Source organism: Mustela putorius, unplaced genomic scaffold, assembly GCF_011764305.1.
Source record: "Mustela putorius furo isolate JIRA1106 unplaced genomic scaffold, ASM1176430v1.1 tig00537248_pilon_pilon_pilon, whole genome shotgun sequence".
Lineage (NCBI taxonomy): Eukaryota > Metazoa > Chordata > Mammalia > Carnivora > Mustelidae > Mustela > Mustela putorius.
In genome coordinates this window covers 13,679,179-13,706,174 of record NW_025422387.1, presented here as the reverse complement: position 1 = coordinate 13,706,174, position 26,996 = coordinate 13,679,179, and the positions used below count along the sequence as shown (strand labels likewise).

The 26,996-nt window shown below is 50.2% G+C and overlaps 1 protein-coding gene across 1 annotated transcript in view; it reads left to right on the top strand.

Moving 5' to 3' along the window:
* The window catches only part of GCN1 (GCN1 activator of EIF2AK4), a 60,504-nt gene that overhangs the window by 10,464 nt on the left and 23,044 nt on the right, over positions 1-26,996 (top strand). The window contains exons 5-34 of the mRNA XM_004753348.3: positions 489-597; positions 4,205-4,303; positions 4,398-4,532; positions 5,411-5,479; positions 5,602-5,710; positions 6,399-6,473; positions 6,726-6,854; positions 7,626-7,676; positions 8,020-8,118; positions 8,331-8,504; positions 11,109-11,261; positions 12,472-12,564; positions 14,270-14,345; positions 14,501-14,660; positions 15,466-15,655; positions 15,737-15,861; positions 16,610-16,788; positions 17,104-17,197; positions 17,781-17,894; positions 17,987-18,185; positions 19,058-19,213; positions 19,672-19,853; positions 21,135-21,215; positions 21,566-21,709; positions 23,093-23,220; positions 23,438-23,627; positions 23,839-23,909; positions 24,564-24,729; positions 25,080-25,274; positions 26,633-26,879. Of these exons, the coding sequence (XP_004753405.1) occupies positions 489-597; positions 4,205-4,303; positions 4,398-4,532; positions 5,411-5,479; positions 5,602-5,710; positions 6,399-6,473; positions 6,726-6,854; positions 7,626-7,676; positions 8,020-8,118; positions 8,331-8,504; positions 11,109-11,261; positions 12,472-12,564; positions 14,270-14,345; positions 14,501-14,660; positions 15,466-15,655; positions 15,737-15,861; positions 16,610-16,788; positions 17,104-17,197; positions 17,781-17,894; positions 17,987-18,185; positions 19,058-19,213; positions 19,672-19,853; positions 21,135-21,215; positions 21,566-21,709; positions 23,093-23,220; positions 23,438-23,627; positions 23,839-23,909; positions 24,564-24,729; positions 25,080-25,274; positions 26,633-26,879 (3,992 nt within the window). The remainder of the gene's footprint in view (positions 1-488; positions 598-4,204; positions 4,304-4,397; positions 4,533-5,410; positions 5,480-5,601; positions 5,711-6,398; positions 6,474-6,725; positions 6,855-7,625; positions 7,677-8,019; positions 8,119-8,330; positions 8,505-11,108; positions 11,262-12,471; positions 12,565-14,269; positions 14,346-14,500; positions 14,661-15,465; positions 15,656-15,736; positions 15,862-16,609; positions 16,789-17,103; positions 17,198-17,780; positions 17,895-17,986; positions 18,186-19,057; positions 19,214-19,671; positions 19,854-21,134; positions 21,216-21,565; positions 21,710-23,092; positions 23,221-23,437; positions 23,628-23,838; positions 23,910-24,563; positions 24,730-25,079; positions 25,275-26,632; positions 26,880-26,996) is intronic.

Below are 26,996 nucleotides of genomic sequence, written 5' to 3'. Positions count from 1 at the left end.
TGTTGTAGATGAACTGCACTGAGCAGGTGTGGTGAGCATGTCTCTCTTTCCTCTCTGAAACTCTGAGTGGCGCCAGCAGTCTGCCTGCTGCAGTGAAGGGAGGAGCCAGGATGTCAGGCTCAGTGGACAAACCACTTTCCTGAGGAACAGGGTTGGGAAACCAGTGGAAGCAAATGGCCAGTGGACACTAAATAGGGGAAACCGGTTTTTTTTTTTTTTTTTTTTTTTTTTTTTTTTTGCTGGGAAACCTTTTTTTGCGCTTCTTTAGTTGTGAGTGCTAAGAGGAGGGAATTTGGCTGACAAGGTCTGCATTTCTTGTCCTGAGTGGTTACAGATGATCTATGAGGAACCAGTTTCTGGTTCTGCCCAGTCGTAGGTCAAGCGTGGGTACTATATACCAGGCAGGGCCTTGCGTTGAGCATTTGTCCTCAAGATGGAGGCTCCTTCTCTGCACTTACCCTTTGCCTCCTCTCCCCTCCCCTCTGCAGTAAGAGTAGCGGCTCTGCTGCCTTGCTGGCCCTGTCCTGGACCTGCTTACTGGTGCGCATTGTGTTTCCCTCGAGAGCCAAGCGGCAAGGAGACATCTGGAACAAACTGGTAGGTTCCCTGGGTCTTTGGAGCAGTGAAGGTCACCTCTCTGCACAGAGTTGGGACGTGTTTAAGCACCTTCTCCGGAAAGTGCTCTTCTTGGTGCTGGGTCGCCGAGCGCTTTGAATTGTCCTGACACATGTGATTTTGATGAATGGTCATGAGGGCAGCCTAATGCCATTCATCTGCATATCACATATGTTGGAGCTTCTCTCTCAGGCATGGTGCTAGGCTCTGGGAGTACACTGATGAGCCAGAGAAAGACAGTTCCTGCCTTCGTGGCATATGTGTGGAAGATTTATCAGGCCAGGGCGGAGAAAACAGAGAGAGAGAAAGTAAATCAGAAAATGCAATAATGTAAATCATTTTGTTTTTTTTTCCTGGCTAATCATTCCTTCCCCTATGTTTGGATTTCATTGTTGAACTGGCTGATGGAATGGAATTCTTGCGTTTTTGTTTCGATCCTTTAATTCCCTCCTCCCATTCTGTGCTGGCTTCTTCCACATTCCCTAGCTTGCCTTTCATCATATCTGCTCACCAGAGATAGCCCAAAAGGCCAGATTGGGAGGTTCATTTGAATATCTAGATATGCTTAGTGGAGAACAAGAGGAATGGTCTTATGATTCATTGAAAAGGAGCTGGAGGTACGGCTCTGGTTCTTGGCCATGATATTTGAACCTGTTGCCCGTTTCTGCAAAATGGGAAGAAGTGCCACCTACCCCACCCCCCTCCACGAGTTGTCGTGAAGCAGGGCTCAGGATGGGGTGTGAGAGGGCTGTGGAAACGTACAGAGGGCTGGGCAGCTAAGTGAGGAGTGGCGCTAGAAAACTGTAGCTCCTCTCGCGAAGCAGCGGCTAGTAAGACACAGTGATGGTCCCATCCCTGGGAGCTTCTCCAGCACGCCACTGGGGGTGACATGGAGCGGCCATAAGTGATTAACTGAAGGCTAAGAACACTGAAACCTGGCAGGTAATGGATAGCGGAACTGAACTCCCTTTAGATTATGGGTTTCATTGCTACCTAGGCCTCGTTATAAGATGCTTTATCGTGGCTCCCTCATTGGCTTATTTCCAGTGACCCTAGGTAAGTATGCTTCTGGGTTAGTGAGTGGCACGGGTCATCCCACATCTTGATGTGTTTCTAGGAGCGTGAGATCGTGCTTGTTTTTCCTGTGTCTTAAATCTGGGTTTTTACTTGTTGCCAATGTCAACTGTACATGTGCGTCAGAATGCATTCAGTTGCTCAAGTATCTGTTGAGGGTCTCTACGTGCTGGGCACTGTTCTAGGAGCTGGGCCAAAAGCTGAGAACAAGAAAGGGCACACTGCCCTCTTGGAGCTTACACCTCTTTTTTTAAGGAAAAAAATTTTTTTTTTAGAAAAAAAATTTTTTTTAAAGGTTTATTTATTTGAGAGAGTGAGAAAGAGAGAGAGAGAGAGCATAAGAAGGGGAGGGTCAGAAGGAGAAGCAGAATCCCTGCTGAGCAGGGAACCTGATGCAGGACTTGATCCTGGGACTCCAGGATCATGAAATGAGCTGAAGGCAGTCACTTAACAAAATGAGCCAGCTAGGCGCCCAAGAAATTTTATTTTTAAAGATGTATTTATTTGAGAGAGAGAGAATGCATGTACATAGGGAGGGATAGAGGGGGAGGGAGAGGGACAAGTCAACTCTGTGATGAGCGTGGAGCCCAACGTGAGGCTTGATCTCAAGACCCTGAGATGATGACTGAGGTCGAACCAAGAGTTGGGTCCTTAACCGACTATGGCACCCAGGCGCCTCTGGAGCTTACACTCTGGTGGTGAAGGTAGGCGACACACAGGTCTGCTAATAAGTGGTGAGATGAAGGTCACATAGCAGAAAGGCAGGTAGGAAGATGGAGAGAGTGCAGTACAGGGTGATTGTGGGAGGAGGCCTCAGAGGAGGCATCGTTTGAGCAGAGGGCTGAAGGATATGAACAAACTGTGTCCAGATCAGGGGTTAGAACATTCTAGGAAGAGAGAACAGCAGTGTAGTTGTGAATGTGGTTTCAATAAGCACAGAATGCTATACCTGTTTCCCTCTCTAGCCGTCTGGGTTCCTCTGTTACTGATTCCTTATATGGATAGTTACATGCTCTGTATATACGACTGAACAGGGTTTCTTACACAAACACTAGTGTATTGAAAGTACTTTTTTCTTTCACCTTGCTTCCTTTTTCTTTTCTTAATGAAGATTTATTTATTTTAGAGATAGCGCTATTGGGAATGAGCAGAGGGGACGGGAGAGGGACAAGCAGACTGTATACTAAGCGCAGAGCCTGATGCAGGACTTGATCTCAACCCTGAGATCATAACCGGAGCCTGAGTCAGGAGTCAGCTGCTTAACCGACCGAGCCACCCAGGTTGCCCCCTCTTTTTTTTCTTTAACCAGATTTAGAATTTGTTCCAGAGTAGTGCAAAAAAGAGTTTCTCATTCCTTTTTTTTAATCTTTTTTTAAAGATTTTATTATTTATTTAAGAGAGAGTGCATGAGAGGAAAGAGGTCAGCGGGAGAAGCAGACTCTCTGCTGAGCAGGGAGCCCGATGCGGGACTCCATCCTGAGATTCCAGGATCATGACCTTAGCCAAAGGCAGTTGCCCAACCAACTGAGCCACCCAGGTGCCCAAGAGTTTCTCATTCTTTTTTTTTTAATATTTTATTTATTTATTTGAGAGAGAGACAGTGAGAGAGAGCATGAGCGAGGAGAAGGTCAGAGAGAGAAGCAGACTCTCCATGGAGCTGGGAGCCTGATGCGGGACTCGATCCCAGGAATCCAGGATCATGACCTGAGCTGAAGGCAGTCGTCCAACCAACTGAGCCACCCAGGCGTCCCGAGTTTCTCATTCTTGATGACTGTTTACTAATCATGAGTGGATGTCCTGTAGTATATATAACTAGGCCCCTGTTGATGGCCATATGTTGTTCGCAATCTTTTACTGTAAAAAAAAATGTTCACCTGTCATTTTGTACACGTGCAGATGGAGTGCAGCAGACTTCTTGATAAGCATCCCCTTTTTCTCAGGGTGGCCATTTGCACTGTTCCCCAGTAGCCATGGGTGTTTGTGGTGTATAAAGTCTCTGAGATTTTTCAGTTGAGCACCTATGATGTGTTTCTCTCTGGGTTGGACGGGGAGCTCCATCACAGGCCTCAGTCTTCACTTTCATGACTAAAGTGCCCAGTGTGGTGCCTGCCATTTAGTCAGTATTCAGCAGGTGTTTGTGGAATGAATGAAGGGAAAGTCAAGGCAGGTATGAGATAGGATGCTTATCTTTTTCCTGCAGGGCCCTTACCTCACTGGAATTACATATTCATCTCTATGTTTGTCTTGTAGTATCTTTTTCTTCCTCTGAACTATGAGGTGCATGAAAGCAGGGCCCACGTATGTCCCCTTCTCCATGTGTTTTCTCCGTCTGACTCATAGGTGCTCAGCATATATTTATTAATGAAATGCTTGAGCGAACAGATGTAATGCTGGGACGGGGCCACGTGTCGGCGGTGGAGGGAGGAGGATCTGGCCAGAGTTGAGTGGGCCGATGCAGGTCTTGGGCCGGCTGTGAGGACCCCGGCGCCTCCACTCACGTTTCACGCCCTGACAGGTGGAAGTGCAGTGCCTGCTCCTGCTGGAGGTGCTGGGTGGCTCCCACAGGCACGCCGTGGATGGCGCTGTGAAGAAGCTCAGCAAGCTGTGGAAAGAGGTGCCGGGGGCAGGGGGGTGGTGGGCATTGCTGCCTTTATGCTCCCCCCACCCCATGGTTGTGTGACATGCCAGCTTCGTGCCTTCCTCTTCAGAACCCCGGACTGGTGGAACAGTACTTGTCAGCCATTCTCAGCCTCGAACCCAACCAGAACTACGCAGGCATGCTGGGGCTGCTGGTGCAGTTCTGCACGACCCACAAGGAGCTGGACGTGGTCAACCAGCACAAGGCAGGTGGACTCGCCGAAGGCGAGGAGGGGGGTTTCCTTTTGCCCTGGGCACCCCGGCTCTGGCTGCATCTGACGCTCGTTGATTTTCTCATAAGGGGGCCTGGCCTTTTTCCATTATTAATGAAGTTGGAGGAGCTGGAAAGTTTTCCCTCCAACTCTGTCTTGGGGAGAATCCTGGCAGTCGTTGGGATGGTAATTTGCCTGTGGGTGCAGTGATTTATTCCCACAGCTGAGCGGCTGCCATGTGCCAGGCACCATGCCAGCTGTTTGGGTTGCAGCAGTGAGCCAGGAATCCCTGACCTCGGGGAACTGAGTCTGAGGAGTTGCCGTCAGGCAGAGAGGCCTCTAATTCTATCTGTGATAAGAGCTGCAAAGGAGAAGGGCGGGAAGTGGTAATACCCTCTAGCAGGGGACCTGACCGAAGCCACGGACCAGGGGACACAGCTCTGATGAAGGAACTTCAAGGGTGAGCAGGTATTAGCAAGGTCAGGAGGTGAAGAGGGGTATTTTGGGCAGAGAAAGCAGCCCACGAGAAACCAGGCGGGGAGGCGAGGGGGGCTGGAGAGGTGTGAGAGGCAGCACAGGCTAGCAGGCAGCTTGGCAGCCCGGCCAAGGACTTTGGACTGAATCCCAGCATCTCTGGAAAGCTGTTGAAGGTTTTAAAATAATGAGTGTCGTGATCAGTGGGCAAACTGCGTGACACTGAAATTTGGGCTCTGATTTGTATTTTATTTGTTTATGTATGTATGTATAGATTTCATTTTTTTACTGATTTGTAATTGTTACAATTACAAATTGTAATCTCCCACAAAAGGGATCTTTTAGGTCAGTGGTGACATACTCAGAATGTTGGTCTAAACAGGCTTTGTATTCTCTAGAGTGCCCTGCTGGATTTTTATATGAAGAACATCCTGATGAGCAAAGTGAAGCCTCAGAAGTATCTGTTGGTGAGTGAGAAGTGGACCTTAGTTGGACTAGCTAAATCCAGTTTAAATTCTGATTCCATGCTGTTCTTTATTCTTCATCTGTTCCCACGAGGTCTGGGTGTCTGACCCCTTTCTCTTTCTAGGATAACTGTGCCCCTTTGCTCCGGTACATGTCCCACGCGGAATTTAAGGATCTGATACTGCCCACCATACAGAAGTCCTTACTTAGGAGTCCAGAGAATGTTATTGAAAGTAGGTCACCACCAGACAGGATGGTGGGAGGGGGATGGGTTTCCTGGTACGCTGCGTCTCTGATCCTTGGCAGCAGAAGCGGTGGGGGTGGAGTGAAGTATATATTCCCTGTTTACCTTGTTGGGACCTTGAGAGGGAGATCAGGGGCCCTTTTGAGAATATGTTGAAGGTCATGAGCCCTTTTGCTAACAGGATGCACGAAAGTATATCTGCTTAGAATACTGCGAACAATTTTAGAGGTCTAAGAACCTTTTGGAAAACCATTCAGGTTAGAAACCTCTGTTCTAGGGGCGCCTGCATGGCTCAGTCATTAAGTGTCTGCCTTCGGCTCAGGTCATGATCCCAGGGTCCTGGGATCAAGCCCTGCGTCAGGCTCCCTGCTTAGCGGGAAGCCTTCTTCTCCCTGTCCTGCTCCCCCTGCTTGTGTTCCCTCTTTCACTGTGTCTCTGTCAAATAAATAAAATCTTTAGGGGAAAAAAAAAGGAACCTCTGCTTTAGACAGTATGAACTTGATGGCACTTGAAAGTAGCGACAAAGGTGTGACTGCTCTTGGGACCGTATGAAGATGAAGAGTGGTCAGGGTTCTTTGCAGCTGGACAGCAGGTCTGACGGCATTGGCTGGGGTGTACAGCAGAAATGGGCATTTATACCAGAGACAGACGTGCTGTGTACTTTCTGTCCCCCTTAGCTATCTCCAGTCTGCTGGCATCGGTGACTCTTGATCTCAGCCAGTATGCCCTGGACATCGTGAAAGGACTGGCCAGTGAGTACCATGACCCCTCTCTGACCCCTAGGATGGCACCTTGGGTTTTGGTTGCCATTTTCCCAGTTACTTTAGGAGAAAGGGCAGGGGACAGCTCAGTTTAAAAAAGAAACTACACTTGCATAGTTTCTTGAGCTTCTTTAGGAGAGTACCTCGCTGGGGTGGGAGAGTTGGGAATGTGGAAAAGACTGAGCTGAAGTCCCAGATGGCTTGGCTCTCGGTGGCTTCTGAGCTGCGGCCGTCTGTGTCCAGGTCAGCTCAAGTCCAACAGTCCCCGCCTGATGGACGAAGCTGTGCTGGCACTGCGGAACCTGGCCCGCCAGTGCAGCGATTCTGCGGCGACAGAAGCCTTGACCAGGCACCTGTTCGCGATCCTCAGCGGTGAGCAAGGCTTCCTGGCTGGGGGGGTGGGGGGATGGCTGAGGTGTGGGTGCTGGGACCTGTTGGGGAAGTGCGTCTCCTGAGTCTGCTTGTGTCAAGGCTGTGTGGTTGAGAGAATGCTCACAGTAGAATGTGAGTGTGCGAAGTGAACAGAAGCATGAGTAGGGAGGGCAGTGTAGATGGGGGTAATCTCAGTTTTTTTTTTTTTAAGTGTAGACATTATTGTGTGCATGAAGGGAAAATCTAGAGGGAAACACATCAAAATGTTCATAATGTCTTTGGGTAGTGGACACATGGGTGATTGTAAAATGTTTTTATTTTCTTTATAAACATGAATTTTACTTTATTTATTTCTAAAGATTTTATTTATTTATTTGTCAGAGAGAGAGCACACAAGCAGGGGGAGTGGCAGGCAGAGGGAGAAGTAAACGCCCCAATGAGTAAAGAGCCTGATGCGGGACTCGATCCCAGGACCTGAACCAAACTTGATCATGACCTGAACCAAAGGCAAATGCTTAACCGACTGAGCCACCCAGGCATCCCTAAATGTTTTCCTTCATATTTTTTGTTTCTCAAGTTTTCTGTGAGAACATATTACTGTTTTAGTCAGGAAAAAAAAATCTAGTGAATGTTATTTTAAAGGCAGCTTCACAAACAAAGGCTGCTTCAGGAATCAGAAACTGTATCTTGGTGTCACACACATGACCACATTCACCCTCTGGGAAAATGTGACAGATGTGAATTTTGAATCTTTGCTTTCTCTCCTCTCAGGCTCTGAGGGAAAACTGACTATCGTAGCCCAGAAGATTAGCGTCCTCTCAGGTACAGAATCTCTCCTGGGGTAGTGGTAAGCGTAGTAGTAGATGAGGTGTAATGTAACTGGTGGGTAAGGCAGGTCCTCTATTGGATCTTGACTCCTCTGACAGTCCTGGACATCCCAGCCTGGCTTCCAGGACTCTGCTGCCTTCCTGTGGGGCCAGTGGGACTTGTTTGAGTCTAGCGGGAGACCTGGCTTCTGTGGAGAAGGAGAGATCATCTGTAGGGGGGATTGAGGGAAGGGCAGTGATGGCCAGAGGAGAGACTTGGCTGCTAGGGAAGTGGGCAGCGGCAAGAAGAATCTCGAGTTTGTGGTTTTATGCTGAGCAGGAAATCCCCTGCCTTCCAGGGATCGGGAGTGTCAGTCATCACGTGGTGTCTGGGTCTTCTAGTCAAGTCCTGAATGGGACCGTGGCTGAGCTGTTCATCCCGTTTCTCCAGCAAGAAGGTAACTACAGCATGGGGAGGATGCAGTCAGGACTCGAGCTGATTCTGGTTTTCACCTTCACAGCTGCCATGAACCCCTTCTCAAGGAAGACCTCCCCTGAAGCATTACTGCTTCCTCCCCCTTGTGCTCCTGCTTACTTTAGGGCGCTGCTGCTGGTGGTTGGACGTGGGCCTAAGACACTGAACTGACCAGACTTCTGCTTCTTGCCCTAGTTCACGAAGGCACCTTGGTACATGCGGTCTCTGTCTTGGCTCTCTGGTGTAACCGGTTCACCACAGAAGTGCCCAAGAAGCTCACCGAATGGTTCAAGAAAGCCTTCAGCCTTAAGACTTCCACCTCTGCAGTGAGGCATGCCTATCTGCAGTGCATGTTGGCCTGCTTCCGAGGTGAGATGCCTCTCCTGCGGGGGTGACCGAGTCTTCCGGGCATCCTCACGGTCCCTGGCTTTCCCTTGCTGTCCAGCTTACTCGGCATCACTTCTTTTTTAAGCCTCTGGGAGCATCGGTCTTAGTCATCCACAAAGCCTCGAATTAGTGCCCAGTCTTCACAACAGATTTTGGCTTTTCCCCTTTATCAGATCTCCAAGTTATGAAGCTTTATTCAGAGAGGGCCTGGGTCTAGAACCTGTCACTGTATTATCTGAAGTCATGCGGAAGTGATCGTGAGAGGCCTGATTCAAAAACTCCAGCTTCATAGAAACGTTTTGTTGGACTTAACTAAAAACCAATCACTGCCTTTTCTGTGGTGCTGACAAATCTTAGGCGTGGGTATCCATCTCTTTCCTAAGTAAAGCTAGAGGAAATGTTCCAGTCTGCATAGGAACTAGATCTCCACGGTAAAAATCACCACCTCCGAGATGGCTGGTATTTCCTTTAAAAAAAGTGTACAGTCCTGATGAACTGTGCGAATTATTTATTTATTTTTAAAAAGATTTTATTTATTTATTTGACTGAGAGAAACACTGCGAGAGGGGAACACAAACAAGGGGAGTGGGAGAAGGAGAAGCAGGCTTCCCACCGAGCAGGGAGCCCGATGCGGGACTCGATCCCAAGACCTTGGGATCATGACCTGAGCTAAAGGCAGACACTTAACAACTAAGCCACCCAGGTGCCCCTGATGAACTGTGTTTAAAGAAACATCTAGGGCGCCTGGGTGGCTCAGTGGGTTAAGCCGCTGCCTTCGGCTCAGGTCATGATCTCAGGGTCCTGGGATCGAGGCCCGCATCAGGCTCTCTGCTCAGTGGGGAGCCTGCTTCCTCCTCTCTCTCTCTCTCTGCCTGCCTCTCTGCCTACTTGTGATCTCTCTCTGTCAAATAAATAAATAAAATCTTTAAAAAAAAAAAAAAAAAAGAAAGAAACATCTAGGAGATTGCAGAGTTGCTGATTGCATGGAAGGGTGTCCCTTCTCTGTCCCTTCTCTGATTGCATGGAGGAGTGCCCGTACTCCTCTGTCTTTGCATTTCTGCTGCATTGATCAGTCTTGATTTTTTTCTTTTTTAAAGATTTTATTTATTTATTTGACAGAGATCACAAGTAGGCAGAGAGGCAGGCAGAGAGAAAGGAAGGGAAGCAGGCTCCCCACTGAACAGAGAGCCCAACGTGGGGCTCAATCCCAGGACCCTGGGATCACGACCCCAGCCGAAGGCAGAGGCCCCAACCCACTGAGCCACCTAGGTGCCCCAGTCAATCTTGATTTTATTTATTTATTTATTTATTATTTTATTTTACTTTTAATTTTAATTTTTTTTTAAAGTTTTTATTTATTTATTTGACAGACAGAGATCACAAGTAGGCAGAGAGGCAGGCAGAGAGAGAGAGAGAGAGGGAAGCAGGCTCCCTGCTGAGCAGAGAGCCCGATGCGGGGCTCGATCCCAGGACCCTGAGATCATGACCTGAGCTGAAGGCAGCGGCTTAACCCACTGAGCCACCCAGGCGACCCCAATATTTATTATTTTAAAAAGATTTTATTTGTCAGAGAGAGAGAGTACAAGGAGTGGGAGCGGCAGGCAGAGGAAGAAGCAGACTCCCCATTGACTAGGGAGCCTGATGTGGGACTTAATCCCAGGACCCTGGGGTCATGACCTGAGCTTAAGGCAGACACTTAAATGACTAAGCCACACAGGCATCCCTCAGTCTTGATTTTAGATTGAGTTCTAGATAGCAGAGACTTGGTTTAAACGTTTCTTCAGCTTGAGCTGTTTCTACTTGGTGCTTTTAAAATACATAATAGAAAATAAACCTTTAAACATTTTTTTTTTAATTCAAATCCATGATGTCTTCCAAATGAAATGTTTAGTAGTTAAGAAAACATTGATTTAGCTATAATTTTAACAGATTTCCACTTTATTTATTTAATGGGTTTAATTCATAGGTCAGCGTATTGGTTCTGGTTTTGGAATTGAGTTGGGAGCTTGTATGATATCGGGGGAAGAGCCCCAGAAAGAAATTGGTGGGTTTGCAGTGGCCCTGGCTCCCCGAATCAGCTCAGTGTCGGGGGGCATCTTACTTAATCTCTCTTGGTCTGTTTTCCTTACCAAGCAAATGAATAGCTAGACTATTGGATTTATGAGGATCCTGCTGTCTGTAACATTATGATTGTAGAGTTTGGTTCTAGTTCCCCTACCTCACAGTGTCTGACAAGGTGACTGTAGCATTTTATTCATTCATTTATTTATTTATTTATTTATATTTATATTTATATATATATTTTTAAAGATTTTATTTATTTATTTGACAGACAGATCACGAGTAGGCAGAGAGGCAGGCAGAGAGAGAGAAGAGAGGAGGAAGCAGGCTCCCTGCTGAGCAGAGAGCCCGATGCGGGACTCGATCCCAGGACCCTGAGATCATGACCTGAGCCGAAGGCAGCGGCTTAACCCACTGAGCCACCCAGGCGCCCCGTGACTGTAGCATTTTAGTTGGATAGTGTTCTTCACGAGTAATCTTGTGCTTGATGGAGTGTGTTATAAGGTGCTGGTCCTCTCTCCACAGGTGATACACTTTTGCAGGCCCTGGACTTGCTGCCTTTGCTCATCCAGACGGTGGAGAAGGCAGCCTCCCAAAGCACTCAGGTCCCCACAGTTACCGAAGGGGTCGCTGCAGCCTTGCTGCTCTCAAAGCTTTCTGTGGCTGACTCGCAGGCTGGTAAGGGTCTACACTAATTCCCCATGGTAGCAGATGAGGCCTCATCCAGGGTCCCTGGGAGGAGTGACTTGATGTTGAGGATTTCACAGGACCAGCTTGGTCACTACCACAGTGGGTCAGCCACAGGGCTCCTTGTCATCTGCAGGGATGAGTCTTAGGGTCACAGTGGCATGTGGGAGTATAGTCAGGGGACTCCTGTCACTCTCCTTTGCCCTCTTGTTCTAGTGCTCTGGGATGGGGGTTTGTATATAATGCCCAGACTGACCTGGGTTTAGTATAGTGGGGTATTTTTTAATTGGTTATACATTTCTAGAGTGTGACTTGAAAAGCTCCCCCACAGCCAGTCTTCTAGCCACTGAGTTCCCTTCCCTGGACAGTTTACCATGTCCAGAAATAGTCAGTGTGTAATTGACCAAACACACCAGGTAGCATACTGTGTAAATGCCATATTACATACTGAACAACCCTTGGAAAAGATTCCAAATCGGGGCAGCCTAAAGTGCTTTCTCTGTATTCCATGATTGCTTTAGTCCCACTCTGCCTGCAGATGTACGTGAACTTATTCTTGTGGTTAGAAGTGGAGTTCAGCTCTTCTCATACTTCATTGGGTGCCTTGGCAGGGAGGTGGAGATGAACGTGACCATGCTTCCACACATTTTCAGCTGCTTCACTATAGTGGGAGAGAGGAGATGAAAAAAGACCTCTGTAGTTGAAGACAAAAATGTGGCTTTCAGGCAGTTTTGAAGGAGGGATTACTTTTAGTTGAGGTGTTTGGCTATCAGGAAAGGTTCATGAAGGAGGGAGCATTTGGACTAGGGCCCTGAAGATTAGGAAAGATTTCACCAACTGGAAGGATTTCCACAGCCCAGTGTGAGTTCAAACCAGCCTGAGTCAGGGGAGGCACCGTGTGTGAATGTCAAGTAGTTCAGCCTGGCACCTGGAGTAGGTGGGAATTCCAGGTGGAAAATGCTTGCCTGCGCTCCTGTAGGCAGCAGAGAACCACTGAACGTTTTCACAGAGGCGGTAATACCCAAAGGGCTGGTTGGTTCTCAGAACATGGAGGGAGAGACAGTGAGCCTAGGAGTGACCCAGCCCTGCTGTAGAAGAGGGTCTGTCAGTGCAGAACAACCCCAGCAGCTTCAGGCAGGAGGGGCCCAGCCACGGCAGACAGACTGAACTATGTCGTGGAGTGACCTTTGGTTTCTTGCAGAGGCCAAACTGAGTGGTTTCTGGCAGCTGATTGTAGATGAAAAGAAGCAGATTTTCACTTCTGAGAAATTCCTGCTTATGGCTTCAGAGGATGGTGAGTTACTTAGTTGAACTTACTTTAACTTGAGGTTGGGCCTCAGTGTCTTTGGTGGGTCTTCAGAGAGGACCCGCCCCTGACTGCTTGTTGTCTTGACAGGCAAAAACCTCAGTCACAGTGCTGGGGTCAGCCGCAGTGCCGTTGGCTGCTGTGGGAATGAAGGCACCTCTGTGGGCCATGGAAGGCTGAGGAATGGGGGAGTGGGTTGATTTGTGGAGACAGAGCACTAATGGTTGCGGGGCTGTGATATTAGGTGTAATTATAGCTGATTGGGTAATTGGTGCTGTCTTGGAGGTTTTCTTGTATTACAAGACAGCTGAGAAGCTCTGGTGGAGTGTGGCTCGCTGTACTCCCGGGAGAGAAGGAACAGTTGATCTTTAAGTGTATGTTTAAAATTCTAGGTTGCCTTAGGGGTGTCTGCTGCTAATCGGTGATTTGAAAAGTCTTTTGACTCATAAATCACAACATCCTATTAACGAGCTAAAACTGTTAGTCACTTCTTGATACTAAAAAAAAAAAAAGTCAGTTCTTATATAGGAAATACAATCACGTAATTCAAAAATAAAAGATCCAAGAGGGCCTATTTAATAGTCATACCCCTGCTTTGATCTCTGGCTAGAGATAAAATACAACCCGTTGTATTAGCTTCTCTGTATCCTTGGTATTTTATGTTTATACCAGGAGATACCTTTCTAGATTGGTTCTTCACCTTTTTTACACAAATGATAGCATGTCTGCTGTATGCATTGTGCTGTATAGACTTGGCAGTCATTCTACTCCAGTATGCCTATGTCTTCATCTGTTTATTTTTTTTTAGAACTGCACAGTAATTTTTTTTTTCAGATTTTATTTATTTATTTGACAGAGAGAGATCACAAGTAGGCAGAGAGGCAGGCAAAGAGAGAGAGAGAGGAGGAAGCAGGCTCCCTGCTGAGCAGAGAGCCTGATGCGGGCCTCGATCCCAGGACCCTGAGATCATGACCTGAGCCAAATGCAGAGGCTTAACTCACTGAGCCACCCAGGTGCCCTGCACAGTAATTTTTAATGAAGTAGAATAAAGCATATATTTTTCATTAGTTTAAAATACATGTGTGCATTGTCAGCAAAAACAGGACTTCAGATGAGCTGTACTTTCACATTGATAAATGATAGTCACATTTACATTTTAGTGTTCATTTTCCAGGCTTTCCAGTTCTTTCTGGATGTGTTCTATATATTTTTTTGAAGATTTTATTATCGGAGAGAGCACGCACACGTGTGCATGGTGGGGAGGAGCAAAGGGAGAGAGAGAGAGAGAATCTCAGGCTGACTCCCTGCTAAGTGCAGAGCCCAACGTAGGGCTCGATCTCATGACCCTGAGATCATGAGTTGAGCCAAAACCAAGAGCCAGATGCTTAACAGACTGAGCCACCCAGGCACTGTGCATGTGTTCTGTATTTTAAAGATTCCCTTCTTTTTTTTTTTTTTTTTTTTTAAAGATTTCATTTATTTATTTGACAGACAGACATTACATGTAGGCAGAGAGGCAGGCAGAAAGAGGGGAAGCAGGCTCCCTACTGAGCAGAGAGCCCAATGCGGGGCTCGATCCCAGGACCCTGAGATCATGACCTGAGCCGAAGGCAGAGGCTTAACCCACTGAGCCACCCAGGTGCCCCCATGTGTTCTGTATTTTAAAAACACTTCTGTTTGTCTCCCCTCCCAGCCCTGTGTACCGTGTTGCATCTGACAGAGAGGCTTTTCCTTGACCACCCGCAGAGACTCACAGGCAACAAAGTTCAGTACGTGAAGCTTGTTTACCTTTCCCCATTGGGTCAAGGGGGGAGGCAAACTGTGGCGGGAGCTTGAGAATCGGTGGTGCGTGCACTGTCGGGGGGCTGGCTGCGGAGAGCTCCGCGCCCGCCCCCACCACGGTGCCGTGTCCCTGTGCTTGCAGGCAGTACCACCGGGCGCTGGTGGCAGTGCTCCTGAGCCGCACCTGGCGCGTGCGCCGGCAGGCCCAGCACACGGTCCGGAAGCTGCTGTCCTCTCTTGGGGGCTTTAAGCTGGCATTCGGGCTCCTGGAGGAGCTGAAGGCTGTCCTCAGTTCCCACAAGGTGAGGGCATCGGGGGTCAGAACTGGGGCTTGCTGATGTGCTCGGCCCTCCGGGTTATGCCGAGGGAGTTTGGCTGGTCTCTTCCTGGGCTTTTCTCACTCAGACACTATGTATTGCCAGAATCTTCTGCCCTGCTCTTGAGCTCTGATAACACCTTTGTTTCTTGTAATTCGTAATTCTTTTCAGAGATGCTTTTCTTTCTTCTCATGTATCATGACATGTAGTTTTATTCTTGAGTAATGGAGAAACACTCTGTTTTTAAAGCACTTTATAATTTTTAGAGCATTTGCTACCCATTCTCTCTTTTGCTTTTTTTCATACTGCTATTAAAAGGTAGACAGGCTAAATACCCTTACTTTATATGAGTTGTCCAGGGCTCTGGAGCTGAACTGACTTGGCCATGGGTCTCCAGCCAGTGGTTGGCAGAAGTGACCCCAAAGACCTGGTCCCTTCTCAGTGCTCTTTGCGCCCTCTTTCCCTCCCTCCCTCCCCCCCAATCCTCCTTGAGGGATATAGGCCAGTGACAGACTTGTGGTCTCTGCCTAAGTCTCCTGGCCCAGTTTCTGTGGCTGCCTTTCCCACCATGGGCATCTTAGTTACAAAGTCACTTGTGCTTCCTCCTTCTAGGCACATCTCCCAGCCTGCAGGTCCTGTTTTGGGAGCTGGGCATCAGTCTTCACTCTAGCAGGAGCTCCAGAGAGCGACATGTGTGAAAGGCTGCTGTGTCCCTGCTGCTTTTGTCTCTTATGTGCCAGGCTGGCCCAGGGCTCAGAGCAGTGTGAGCTCATGAGTTGTTCCCTTGTAGGTGCTACCCTTGGAGGCTCTGGTGACGGACGCTGGTGAGGTGACTGAGGCAGGCAAAGCGTACGTCCCCCCGAGGGTCCTGCAGGAGGCTCTTTGTGTGATCTCTGGGGTGCCAGGACTGGAGGGTGACATCACCAACACCGAACAGCTGGCCCAGGAGATGCTGATCATCTCACACCACCCATCCTTAGGTCTGTGCTGGGGGCGGTTACAGGAGGGGCAGGATAAGGGCAGGCGGGCAGAAGGCCTCAAATTGTTCCCCTTTCTTACAGTGGCAGTGCAGGCTGGACTCTGGCCGACGCTTCTTGCCAGGATGAAGATTGACCTGGAAGCCTTCATCACCAGGCACCTGGATCAGATCATCCCTAGGATCACCACGCAGAGTCCCCTGAACCAGGTGATTGGCATGTGGACTAATTCTGGCTCCAGGTCACAGATGCTTCAGTGAAATAGATGCAGGTGTGGTGAAGTGCGGCCTTGGACCCCTTGGGTTGCAAGTGACAGAAAATGCAAAGTGGTTTAAGCATGAGAGGGATCCTCCTGCTTCTGAGTCACGGTATGGCTGGTCACTGTGATGCTCGGTACGGGGACTTAGTTGTTACCTTGAGGACACTGTAGGTGGCAGCTCTCTTGCTCTCCATCTCTCTGTCTCTCCCGTCTGACTCTCATCTCTGCTGTCTGTGAAGTGCGGCTTCATTCTCCAGCAGTCTCCCCTTCTCTCCTAGAGGGGCAGTTGGTACACTTCCAGATGTACAGCTCATCCCCCATCAGCTCCAGTGGAAAGTTTGCATTTTCCAGTCATTTTCACTGGCATGGGGTCTCACTGCCCTGGGTGTCCTGGCCCTGTCTTTTTGAGCTAGGTCACATGTCCACCTCCGGAAGAGGTAGGAATAGCTCTACCTGTGCCATGGACACTAAGAGTAGAGGGGGAATGTGACACCCAGTCAGGGTACTGGTACCAGACCAAGTGGGAAATGCTTGCCGAGAAGGCAGGCTCACACTGCGGCTGTCTACACTGGTGGGCAGTGCTCAGAGAGAAGAGGAGGCACGGTCAAGAAAAAGAGCCGGGGACATTTAGGCATGGCAGGACCCCTCTGCAGTGCCAGCCTTGGCACACCTTGACCGTCTTTGTGTTTGTCTGACAGTCTTCCATGAATGCCATGGGCTCCCTGTCCATCCTGTCCCCGGACCAGGTCCTTCCGCAGCTCATCAGCACCATCACTGCCTCCGTGCAGAACCCTGCGCTGCGCCAGGTGACGCGGGAGGAGTTTGCTATCATGCAGACCCCTGCTGGGGAGCTGTATGACAAATCCATTATCCAGAGGTGAGTACCCACTCGCAGGCTCAGTTGCCTCACGCCTTGATTTTGTTACCTGTAAGAGGGAGAGGCCTCTTTTATAGGGTTAAGGAGTGAATGTTTCAAGGAATAAATGAAATCGCTTATCCATTCGTTGGACAAGTACTGCTCTGTTCCAGGCACGTGCTTAGGCCTGGGATACAGGAGTATCCCAGTGTCATGTAGCTCGCACACTGCTGGGGCATGCAGCTTCAAGGCTAGCTGGGATTTCACGACTGGCGGGAGGCTGGAGGACCTATTGGCTGATTTGAAGCTGGCTGATCACCCACTTTGATGTTTCAGTGCGCAGCAGGACAGCATAAAGAAAGCTAACATGAAGCGAGAGAACAAAGCTTATTCCTTCAAGGAGCAGATCATCGAGCTGGAGCTCAAGGAGGTGAGTGCTAGAAGAGTCACATGTGGGGTGGCTGCTAAGCCTGGTGGCCTCAGCCTGGTGACTTTCCTGACTTCGTGTATACTGTTCCCTGGGGTCATCCTGAGGCCTGTGCACACTCTTCTGACCCTTCCACCAGTCCCGGGTTCCCCTACCAATGGAGGTGCTCAGTAAATGCTTGTTGAATGAATGAATGATTTCTTGGCCTTTTCCAGGCTGCAGTTTATACTGGGGGAGAGCGTCTATAGGAGGGAGGCAAAGGTTTAGATTCTGAAGCCGCATGATTAGAATACCCTTTCCAGCACACTGAGGGACTTTTGTTTTTCTGACATATAAAAGGCTCTTCTTGCCTTTGTCAATAGAGAATCCAGTAAGAAATTACTTCTCCACTGCTGTCTCCATCCTCTGGAAACCAGGTGGCTGTGGACTCTGTGGGAGGCTGGGGAGGCCACATGGTGGGTTTGGGGGCCCAGGTCACAGACTAGAGCTGGCATGGTGCTTACTGTGGGACTGGTCTCTCCCTGCTCTGTGGCGGGGAGGGAGGTGCATTTCCTGGAAATGGAATTGATTTGCTCGTTGATTTTAGGAGATAAAGAAGAAGAAAGGCATAAAAGAGGAGGTACAGCTGACAAGTAAGCAGAAGGAGATGCTGCAGGCCCAGCTGGACAAGGAAGCGCAGATCCGGAGACGGCTGCAGGAGGTGAGTGGCTGTTGTCCCGACAGGCCAAACCCGCTCCTCGCTGTCTGGAGCAGGCCCTGCTGACCTGCCTCCTGGGCCAACTCTGCTTGCAGCTGGACGGTGAACTGGAGGCGGCGCTGGGCCTGCTGGACACCATCCTGGCCAAGAACCCCTCTGGTCTGACCCAGTATATCCCTGTTTTGGTCGACTCTTTCCTGCCCTTGCTGAAATCTCCCCTGGCCGCTCCCAGGATCAAGAACCCTTTCCTGTCCTTGGCTGCCTGCGTCATGCCCCCGAGGCTCAAGGCTTTGGGTTAGTTCTTGTTTGCTGGCTGCGGGCATGGCCCAGAGCAGGTTGGGAGGGGGGCGGGGGTGCTTCTGGGGGCGCTTATGGGGAGGTGTATGGTGGTCTGGGCCTCCGACTTCTGTTTCCATATGGAAGCAGCCTTGGAAGCCCAAGCTGCGTATCCTCAGTGCGGACATAGAGCCGCCTCCTCTCTCCCATTATGTCTGCTGTGCCTTCACTCTTGAGTACGAACTTTTAGCCACTCATCAGTGTGATCTTTCTGTAGCAGTTTTAAAACTAATAAGTCAGAAATTCAGTGGTAATGGGGTTGGTTTGGTGCCATGTGGTCAGGACGTGCAGCCCAGAGCTCCTGAGCAGCCCCATGTCCCTGATAAGGGGTCTCTGTGACCCTTAGCTTTTTGTTAGCTATGGAGCTACGAAGACCAGGTAGGGTGGCTGGACATTATGGTAACTTCACTGTTGGGGGTTAAACAGACTTCCTAGCTTACAGGGGATGTTCCTGTGGGTGAGGCTAGAATCTGGGAACTGTTCTGAGTGGAAAATTGGCACCTTTGGAGCCTGCTGAAACTTATTGGCTGGCTGGGCTTATTATGTGGGAGCTTCAGAGCTTTACCCTTTGCTGAACAACCCCGGGTAGCTCACGTGTGACTTAGTGTCAGAAGGACAGCTCCTGCCTGCCTACCTGCATTCTTCCCCCGACCAGTGCTGTCGCGAAGATGAAATGAGAAATTAGATTGAGGACATTTTGGCATAGCAGGATTGAATACTTTTAAGTAAGAGCATGAGGCATCTTTGCCTGGGGCCCCTGGTTTGTGCCTGGGGCAGATCCCATGTCTCAGTATTGGTCATCCTCTTTGGGTTCCTTCTCTTGGACACAGGCACTTTGGTGAGCCACGTGACTCTACGCCTGCTGAAGCCAGAGTGTGCCCTGGATAAGTCATGGTGCCAGGAAGAGCTGTCCTTGGCAGTGAAGAGGGCGGTGACCCTGCTGCACAGCCACACCATCACCAGCAGAGTGGGCAAGGGTGAGCCAGGTAAGGAACAGGGCAGGGAAGGGCAGTGGGCACTGGGCCGTATGTGCTGGTGCAGCAGGTGCGGCAGGCGCTTGAGCCTCAGTGCCTCCCACCCAGGGCTTCCTGAGGCTGTGGCCTTGGGCAAGTCACTTCTGTTCCTGGCCTTTGTTTCCTCCTCTGAAAAGTGGGGGGTTGGGCCAGATGGTATTCTGTGAGTCTCTGTGACCTCCATTGGGAGTTTGCTTCCCGTTACTGTAAACTGCTTGTGTGTCTTAACTCTCTCTTCCTGGAACTGGGCAGTGTTTGGAGTTGGAGCAGGATTCAGAATTGGGCTACCAGCTGTCATCCTATTCGTGCTTCTGGGCGTCAGAAAGGGCCTCCATCGTCCTTGACCCCCGCTCCACACACTTTGAGGATGGAAACTGAGGCAGCAGCTCTATAGATGTCTGCAAGATTGTGTCCGCTTTTTGCTGTCACAGATGCTGCGCCCCTGTCTGCACCAGCCTTCTCCTTAGTCTTCCCGTTTCTGAAGATGGTGCTGACTGAGATGCCCCACCACAGCGAAGAGGAAGAGGAGCGCATGGCCCAGATTCTTCAGATCCTCACCGTCCATGCCCAGCTGAGGGCCTCTCCCAGCAATCCCCCTGGACGTGTGGACGAGGTTGGCAGGGTTGCTCAGCTCTACCCTTGGTTTGAGGGGGGTCAGGGAGGCAGGGGCTCTCCGTGCTGGCCCATCAGCAGTGCTGGTGGGGTCACAGAGTGTGCGCATGAATGTGTAGCAGCGGTCAAGTGTGCTCTGTAGTGCAGCACTCATGGCCTCAAAGAAGCTTACACGGCTTCTGAGAGTTTCTGACCTGGAGAAATAGAAGGATTTTGTAGCAATTTATTGTGTGAAGTTTTTTTCCTAAGTCAGAAGATTACGCTGATCACTCTGCCTCTGACTTGCTTGTGATTGTGAGATTGGACCTTATTCACTGAAGGGTTTCCTTCTTAACAGATTATGTTCTGAAAGTGTGACAGATTAATGCATGCATATGTTTAAAAATTCTAAGAACACAGAGACAAACAAACAAAAAATAATCGCCCCACACAGTAAGGCCAAAACAGATGGCCCTGCTTCTTTCATATGATCATGTATTCTGGTCTCCCATGCCAGTGGCTTCACGGGCTGTGTAGGGTTCTCTGCTGTGGGGGTACCATGTTTCACTTAACTCTTTACCTGTCGATAGATATATATATTTTTTTAAATTTTTTTTAAGGTTTTATTTATTTATTCGATGGACAGAGATCAAAAGTAGGCAGAGAAGCAGGCAGAGAGAGAGGAAGGGAAGCAGGCTCCCTGCTGAGCAGAGAGCCTGATGCGGGGCTCGATCCCGGGACCCTGGGATCATGACCTGAGCTGAAGGCAGAGGCTTTAACCCTCTGAGCCACCCAGGTGCCCCTGTCGATAGATATTTTAAGGTTGTTTCCAACTTCTCCCCATGTGAGCAGCAAGCACTGTGGTGTGCCCTGGCCCCCTGTGCACCCACATGAGACACGTTCTTGGGCGTGGAGTTACTAGGTCACGCAGCACGTTCTGACCTATAGCCTCACCAGGAGCCAGGAGTTCCCATCCCCCCATACCCAGCACAGCTTCAAATTGTCATTAACTTTGCCAATGATGGGTAAAAGACTGGTATCCCCTTTTTTTATCTGTTTCTCTCCTACTTTTATGAAGTTAAGTATCCCTCTGTTTAGGGGGTCATTTGCATTTCACATTCTGTGAATCTCAAGTACGTTTCAGAATGATCTGTTTGGAGTCTCAGAGGATGTTGGCTGACGGGGGTTGGCAAACCTGACAGGGTTTCCCTGAGAGTGAGAGAATGCTGCTGTTTGTGCTGCCAGGTCCGGTTATAGACCTTCCCCAGAGCCTCACCCTGACTTACCTGCTGTTCTCTCTTAGAATGGCCCGGAGCTGCTGCCTCGAGTGGCCATGCTGCGCCTTCTGACTTGGGTGATCGGGACAGGCTCTCCCCGCCTACAGGTGATCTGGTTTTTAGCTGGCTATTGCTAGAGCTCAGTTTGTGACCCTGAGTTCAGGTCCCTGCGCTTGCGGTCTAGTCCTAGGTCTCTTTCTCAGCCTTCATTTGGATTTGGGCTAAAGGGCTGCTTTTAAGAGAGCCAGCCCGAACATTCTCAGCTAGTGAGGGGTTCTGCCTGGGGCCTGCCACTGGCCTAGGCTGGAGCAGGGGGTTCCCCACTAGGGCTCTAGGATGGGCATTGTCAGTTCAGATCCCTCTCTGGGCTCCTCAGCCCATGGCCCGGCCCACTGTCTGACTCCACAGAAGTAAGTAGTCTGCTGAACTGAGCCCAGCACATCAAAATCCTCTTTAGGTTCTGGCGTCAGACACCCTGACCACCCTGTGTGCCAGCAGCAGTGGCGAGGATGGCTGTGCCTTTGCAGAGCAGGAGGAGGTGGACGTGCTGCTCTGTGCCTTGCAGTCCCCTTGTGCCAGCGTGCGGGACACTGCGCTCCGGGTAGGTGCCCACTCCCTGTGGGGCCACTGTGATATTCCTTGTCCCTCAGTGCAAGTGTTTGAACTGCATGAGGGACATTCTTTTAAATGATCCCATCAAATGATGATGGGAGATACCTCATCAGCACTTGTGTGTCCTGGAGACAAAGAGAAGAAGTCACGGGGCGGGTCAGGGTCATTCTAGGAAGGGAAACAACAAATCAGTTGTCACAGTGTGTCACTGGCTTTTTGTCTTTACTTTAGAAGCCTTCACCTGATTTATAGATATATAAATATACATATGTATGTGCATATATGTATGTATGTATTTTAGAGAAACAGAGTGGGGGGGGCAGAGGGACGGGGGAGAGAGAATCATAAGCAGGCTCCATGCTCAGCATGGAGCGGGATGCAGGGCTCAGTCTCACAACCCTGAGATCATGACCTGGGCTGAAATTAAGAGTCAGCTGCTAACTGGCTGAGCCACCCAGGTGGATCCCTTGGTACTTGTATAGATAGATAAAATTCAGAAGATAAGTTTGCTTTTTCAACCCATCACCTTGTAGTTGGCTTTTCTTAGTGCTTTTGGACCAAAAATTAAAGGATTCCCTTGGAGTCTGAAACAGGGCTTCCTGAATGCCGGTCTGTAGCTCCTTGTTAATCAATCTGTGACAGTTTTCAGTGGCTCTTGGCAAAATATGGGAAGCAATGGCAGTGTGGCAAATTCTCCAGGACAGACAAAGGGAATGTCCCTTTTCTAAAGTTTTGTCCTGCCCATTGAGAGTTAAGTTTTAAATTTTACGTTAAAAAGGATTCCACTCCCATTTGCCCATCATCTCCCAAAGGAAAAGCTGTGCGAAGAGCCAGAGCAGCTAACAAGTTGAGCTGACGTGAGGCTCTTCCTAGCACTGGTCGTATTGTCCAGTGGTGCTTTGTGCAGTGATGGGAGCATTTTATATGTGTGCTGTCCAGTGTGAGAGCCACCAGCCAACGTGTGTGGCTGTCCAGCGCTTAAAATATGGCTGGTGTGACTGAGGAACCTAGAGTTCAATTTATTTATTTATTTATTAAAGATTTTTATTTATTTATTTGACAGAGAAATTGCAAGTAGGCAGAGAGGCAGGCAGAGAGAGAGGAGGAAGCAGGCTCACCGCCGAGCAGAGAGCCCTATGCGGGGCTCGATCCCAGGACCCTGGGATCATGACCTGAGCCAAAGGCAGAGGCTTAACCCACTGAGCCACCCAGGTGTCCCCTAGAGTTCAATTTAATTGATTTAACTCTGAAGCCCCGCATGCAGCTGGTGGCTAGGTCTTGGATCGTGCAGCCTCAGAGGGAGGTGCAGAGGCAGATTAGAAGCTCTTGTGAAAACTCAAGCCTTACTCGGTCCCATCCCACCCCCTCTCAGGGGCTGATGGAACTCCACATGGTATTGCCAGCACCTGATACTGACGAGAAGAATGGCCTGAACCTTCTGCGGAGGCTCTGGGTGGTCAAGTTTGACAAGGAGGAGGAGATCCGGAAGCTGGCTGAGAGGTGAGAACCCCCAGGAGATTGTGTTTTGCTTTTTTTTGTTTTGTTTCGGGTTTTGTTTTTTTTTTTTTTTCCTCCCTACTCTCTTGCCTCTCCCCTTATGAAAAAACTGGACTCAGAGTACTCAGCCTACAGCAAGAGAAGGGCTGGGTCCTCGGGTTTGGTGGGGCAGGTGCTGTAGAACCTTGTCCAACTAGTCCCTCCTTTTGTTCTGCTACAGGCTCTGGTCGATGATGGGGCTAGATCTGCAGCCAGACCTCTGCTCCTTGCTAATCGACGATGTCATCTATCATGAGGCAGCTGTGAGGCAGGCTGGGGCCGAAGCCCTCTCCCAAGCTGTGGCTCGGTACCAGCGGCAGGCGGCAGAGGTTATGGGCAGACTCATGGAGATCTACCAGGAGAAGCTCTATGTGAGTGGCCTGTGCACCCCGCTGTGGGCCGGGCCAGGGGAGGCTGGGTTGGAATCTACTCAGCCTCAGACTTGCTCCGGGAAGGAGTCTTGGAACTCACTGTGGCCCAAGGTGGTTGTCACTGATATCCCACCTCCCAGCTGGCTGGCTGGCTCGCCCTGCTTGGGGTGCCTTTGTCACTGCAGTGCGCTTATCAGCTTCTCTGTTGCAGCGGCCACCCCCAGTGCTGGATGCCTTGGGACGAGTCATCTCCGAATCTCCTCCAGATCAGTGGGAGGCCAGGTATAACAGCCGTCCCAATCTTGTTCCACTCAGACCTTTCGAGATACCTCAGGTTGGCTGGGCTGGGTCCCGAGAGGAGGTAGCATGGAGTCATGATACAGTGGGGGAAAAAGGAAAGACCTCCCTCTGAGTCGGAAAGACCTGAGTTCAAGTCTTGGCTCCTCCTGGGCTAGCTGGGTGACTTTGGGGCAGGTGTCTCCTTTCCTCCCAGCCTCTGTTTCCTCAGAGGCCCCTGGGGACCTTTTTACTGTTCTGTATCTGAAAAGGATAGAATCACATTTGTAGAGTAGATTTACTTCCAAACACCTTCACATTTGATTCTTTTACCCCTTCCCTCCTGTAGCCTGCTCTGGAGGTAGAAGGGTAGGCATTGCAGTCACGTGGGGAAACAGAGGCAGAGCTGGTCCCTGGCCAGGGTCACCCTGTAGGAGGTAAACTCTGGGCAGATGGCAGGTCTCCATTTGAGAAATGGGTTGTTGAGACTATTGTGTAGACTGCCGGGTAAGCACCAGGCAGTGGGCTCCATGCTGTGCTCTGCACCCCAGAGGGAGCTGCTGCAAGCTCCCTTCCCTTGTGGCATGCCGGGATAGAGTCCAGCCGCAGAGGAGGCCCCCGACCAGCCCTTGACCCTGACATGCTCCCCCTTTTTCCCAGGTGTGGCTTGGCTTTGGCCCTGAACAAGCTCTCCCAGTGTTTGGACAGCTCTCAGGTGAAGCCCCTCTTCCAGTTTTTTGTCCCTGATGCTCTCAACGACCGAAACCCAGATGTCCGGAAGTGTATGTTAGATGCAGCCCTCGCGACGCTCAACGCCCACGGGAAGGTGAGCCGTCTCAGCCAGTGTGGGGGGTGGGGGGAGGGCTGGGCCAGGGCAGGAGGCAGGTCTGAGCCGTGTGACACAGGGAGGCTGAGCGCCAGGAGATCTGGCAGGGTTCTGGCACCCATGGAAAATTTCATTTCTCTTTTTTTTGAGCCAAAAGGACCCCTAAAGGGTGTTAAATTCTTTTGAGTTTGCTGCATTCCTGCCAGGAAACTGGGCAACCCGCTGGCATTGCTGGCTGCCTTGTCAAGATGTGGTTCCAAAACCAGGCTCGGGCTCAGTCCTCAGGGCAGAAGATGGTCATGTCCAGACGCAGAGTGCAGGGTTGACGTGAGGTGGGCTTGGCTTTCCAGGAGAATGTCAACTCGCTGCTGCCAGTGTTCGAGGAGTTCCTGAAGAACGCGCCCAACGATGCCAGCTATGATGCCGTGCGGCAGAGTGTGGTGGTCCTCATGGGCTCTCTGGCCAAGCACCTGGACAAGAGCGACCCCAAAGTGAAGCCCATTGTTGCCAAGCTCATCGCCGCCCTCTCAACCCCCTCCCAGCAGGTACCTGCCTCCTGGCCAAGGGCCTACAAGCCAGCTGGGGGTTTGGGACCCCCTGCAGGTGTGCAGCGGGGTGCTAGGGCCAAGCTGGGAATCAGGGCCCTACTTCTCTGCAAGGAGTCATCCTTTCGGGCCGGCCTGGTTTGTAGTGAAGAGTACCTTGAAAGGGAGTTACTTTGTTCCAGTAGATTTTCTAGATATTTTTATTTTTTCTACTCATTTACTAATAGTCTTTTTGTAACTTAGTATAAGCCCAGCACTGGGGATGTCAAGATTTAAAAAAAAAAAAAAAAAGATGGCTCCCTCTGTTGAGTTTCCCCTGATCCGCTTTGCATTCCTTACACACTCCGTTTACTGCAGTCTCCAAGCCATGGTGTAAGGATTGTTGTTTTCTTTTTGGAAAAACATACATACTTTACCCTTTTCCCCTCCCAAAGTGACTTGCATTTTGGATCACCTAGAATATGTCAAATGCAGGTTTACAAAACTGATCAAAAATTGTTTTTTTTAAAGATTTTATTTATTTATTTGACAGAGAGAAATCACAAGTAGATGGAGAGGCAGGCAGAGAGAGAGAGGAGGAAGCAGGCTCCCTGCCAAGCAGAGAGCCCGATGCAGGACTTGATCCCAGGACCCTGAGATCATGACCTGAGCCGAAGGCAGCGGCTTAACCCACTGAGCCACCCAGGTGCCCCAACGGATCAAATTTTGAAAGCTGTTGCTGTACTTTCTCATTAGGCTTCATGAGCTGCGACTAGAAGGCAGAGCTACTCGGTTTGGGCCTGGCCCTGTAAAGCAAGGCTAAATTCCCTGTGCCTCTGACAGGTTAGAAAACTGAGATACTTGGGCCATTTTTTTTTTCTTTTTAAACATTTTATTTATTTATTTGACAGACAGAGATCACAAGTAGGCAGAGAGGCAGGCAGAGAGAGAGAGGAGGAAGCAGGCTCCCCACTGAGCAGAGAGCCCGATGCAGGCCTCGATCCCACGACCATGAGATCATGACCTGAGCTGAAGGCAGAGGCTTAACCCACTGAGCCACCCAGGCACCCCTACTTGGGCCATTTTTAAGAAGGCACAGTAACGCACTTCTCTTTAGATCTTTCTATGTGAGTGGGTCTTCCTGGCGCTTCTCTCACCTGACCAGTCCTCACAGATGCAGTGTGCACCCTGACAGAGCCTGTGTCATCCATGGACATGTAACACTGTTCGCTTATCTGATGCTCTGTGCGATCTGACAGGCTGTGGCTGGGATGGGGCTGGGGGACATCGGCGGTGAGGTGCTGCGGATGGCTGTGGCAACCCTCCAGGAACTGGCAGTGGGTGAGCCACGGCACCGACAAGGCAGGCCTCTCCTGCAGGTCCAGGAATCCGTGGCCAGCTGCTTGCCACCTCTTGTACCAGCCATCAAAGAGGACGCGGGGGGGATGATCCAGAGGCTGATGCAGCAGCTGCTGGAGTCAGACAAGTATGCAGAGCGCAAAGGGGCCGCCTATGGGCTGGCAGGCCTGGTGAAGGGCCTGGGCATCCTCTCGCTAAAGCAGCAGGAGATGATGGCTGCGCTGACCGACGCCATCCAGGACAAGAAGAACTTCCGCCGGCGAGAGGGTGAGTGTCTGAGCTTGGGGCTACCTGGGGTGGGAAGTTGGTCCCCACAGCTGCCGGAGGAAGGAATCGGGCCTTTCCTTCCCCGATGAAGGCCGGGTGTTTATGTGTGTGCGGTGG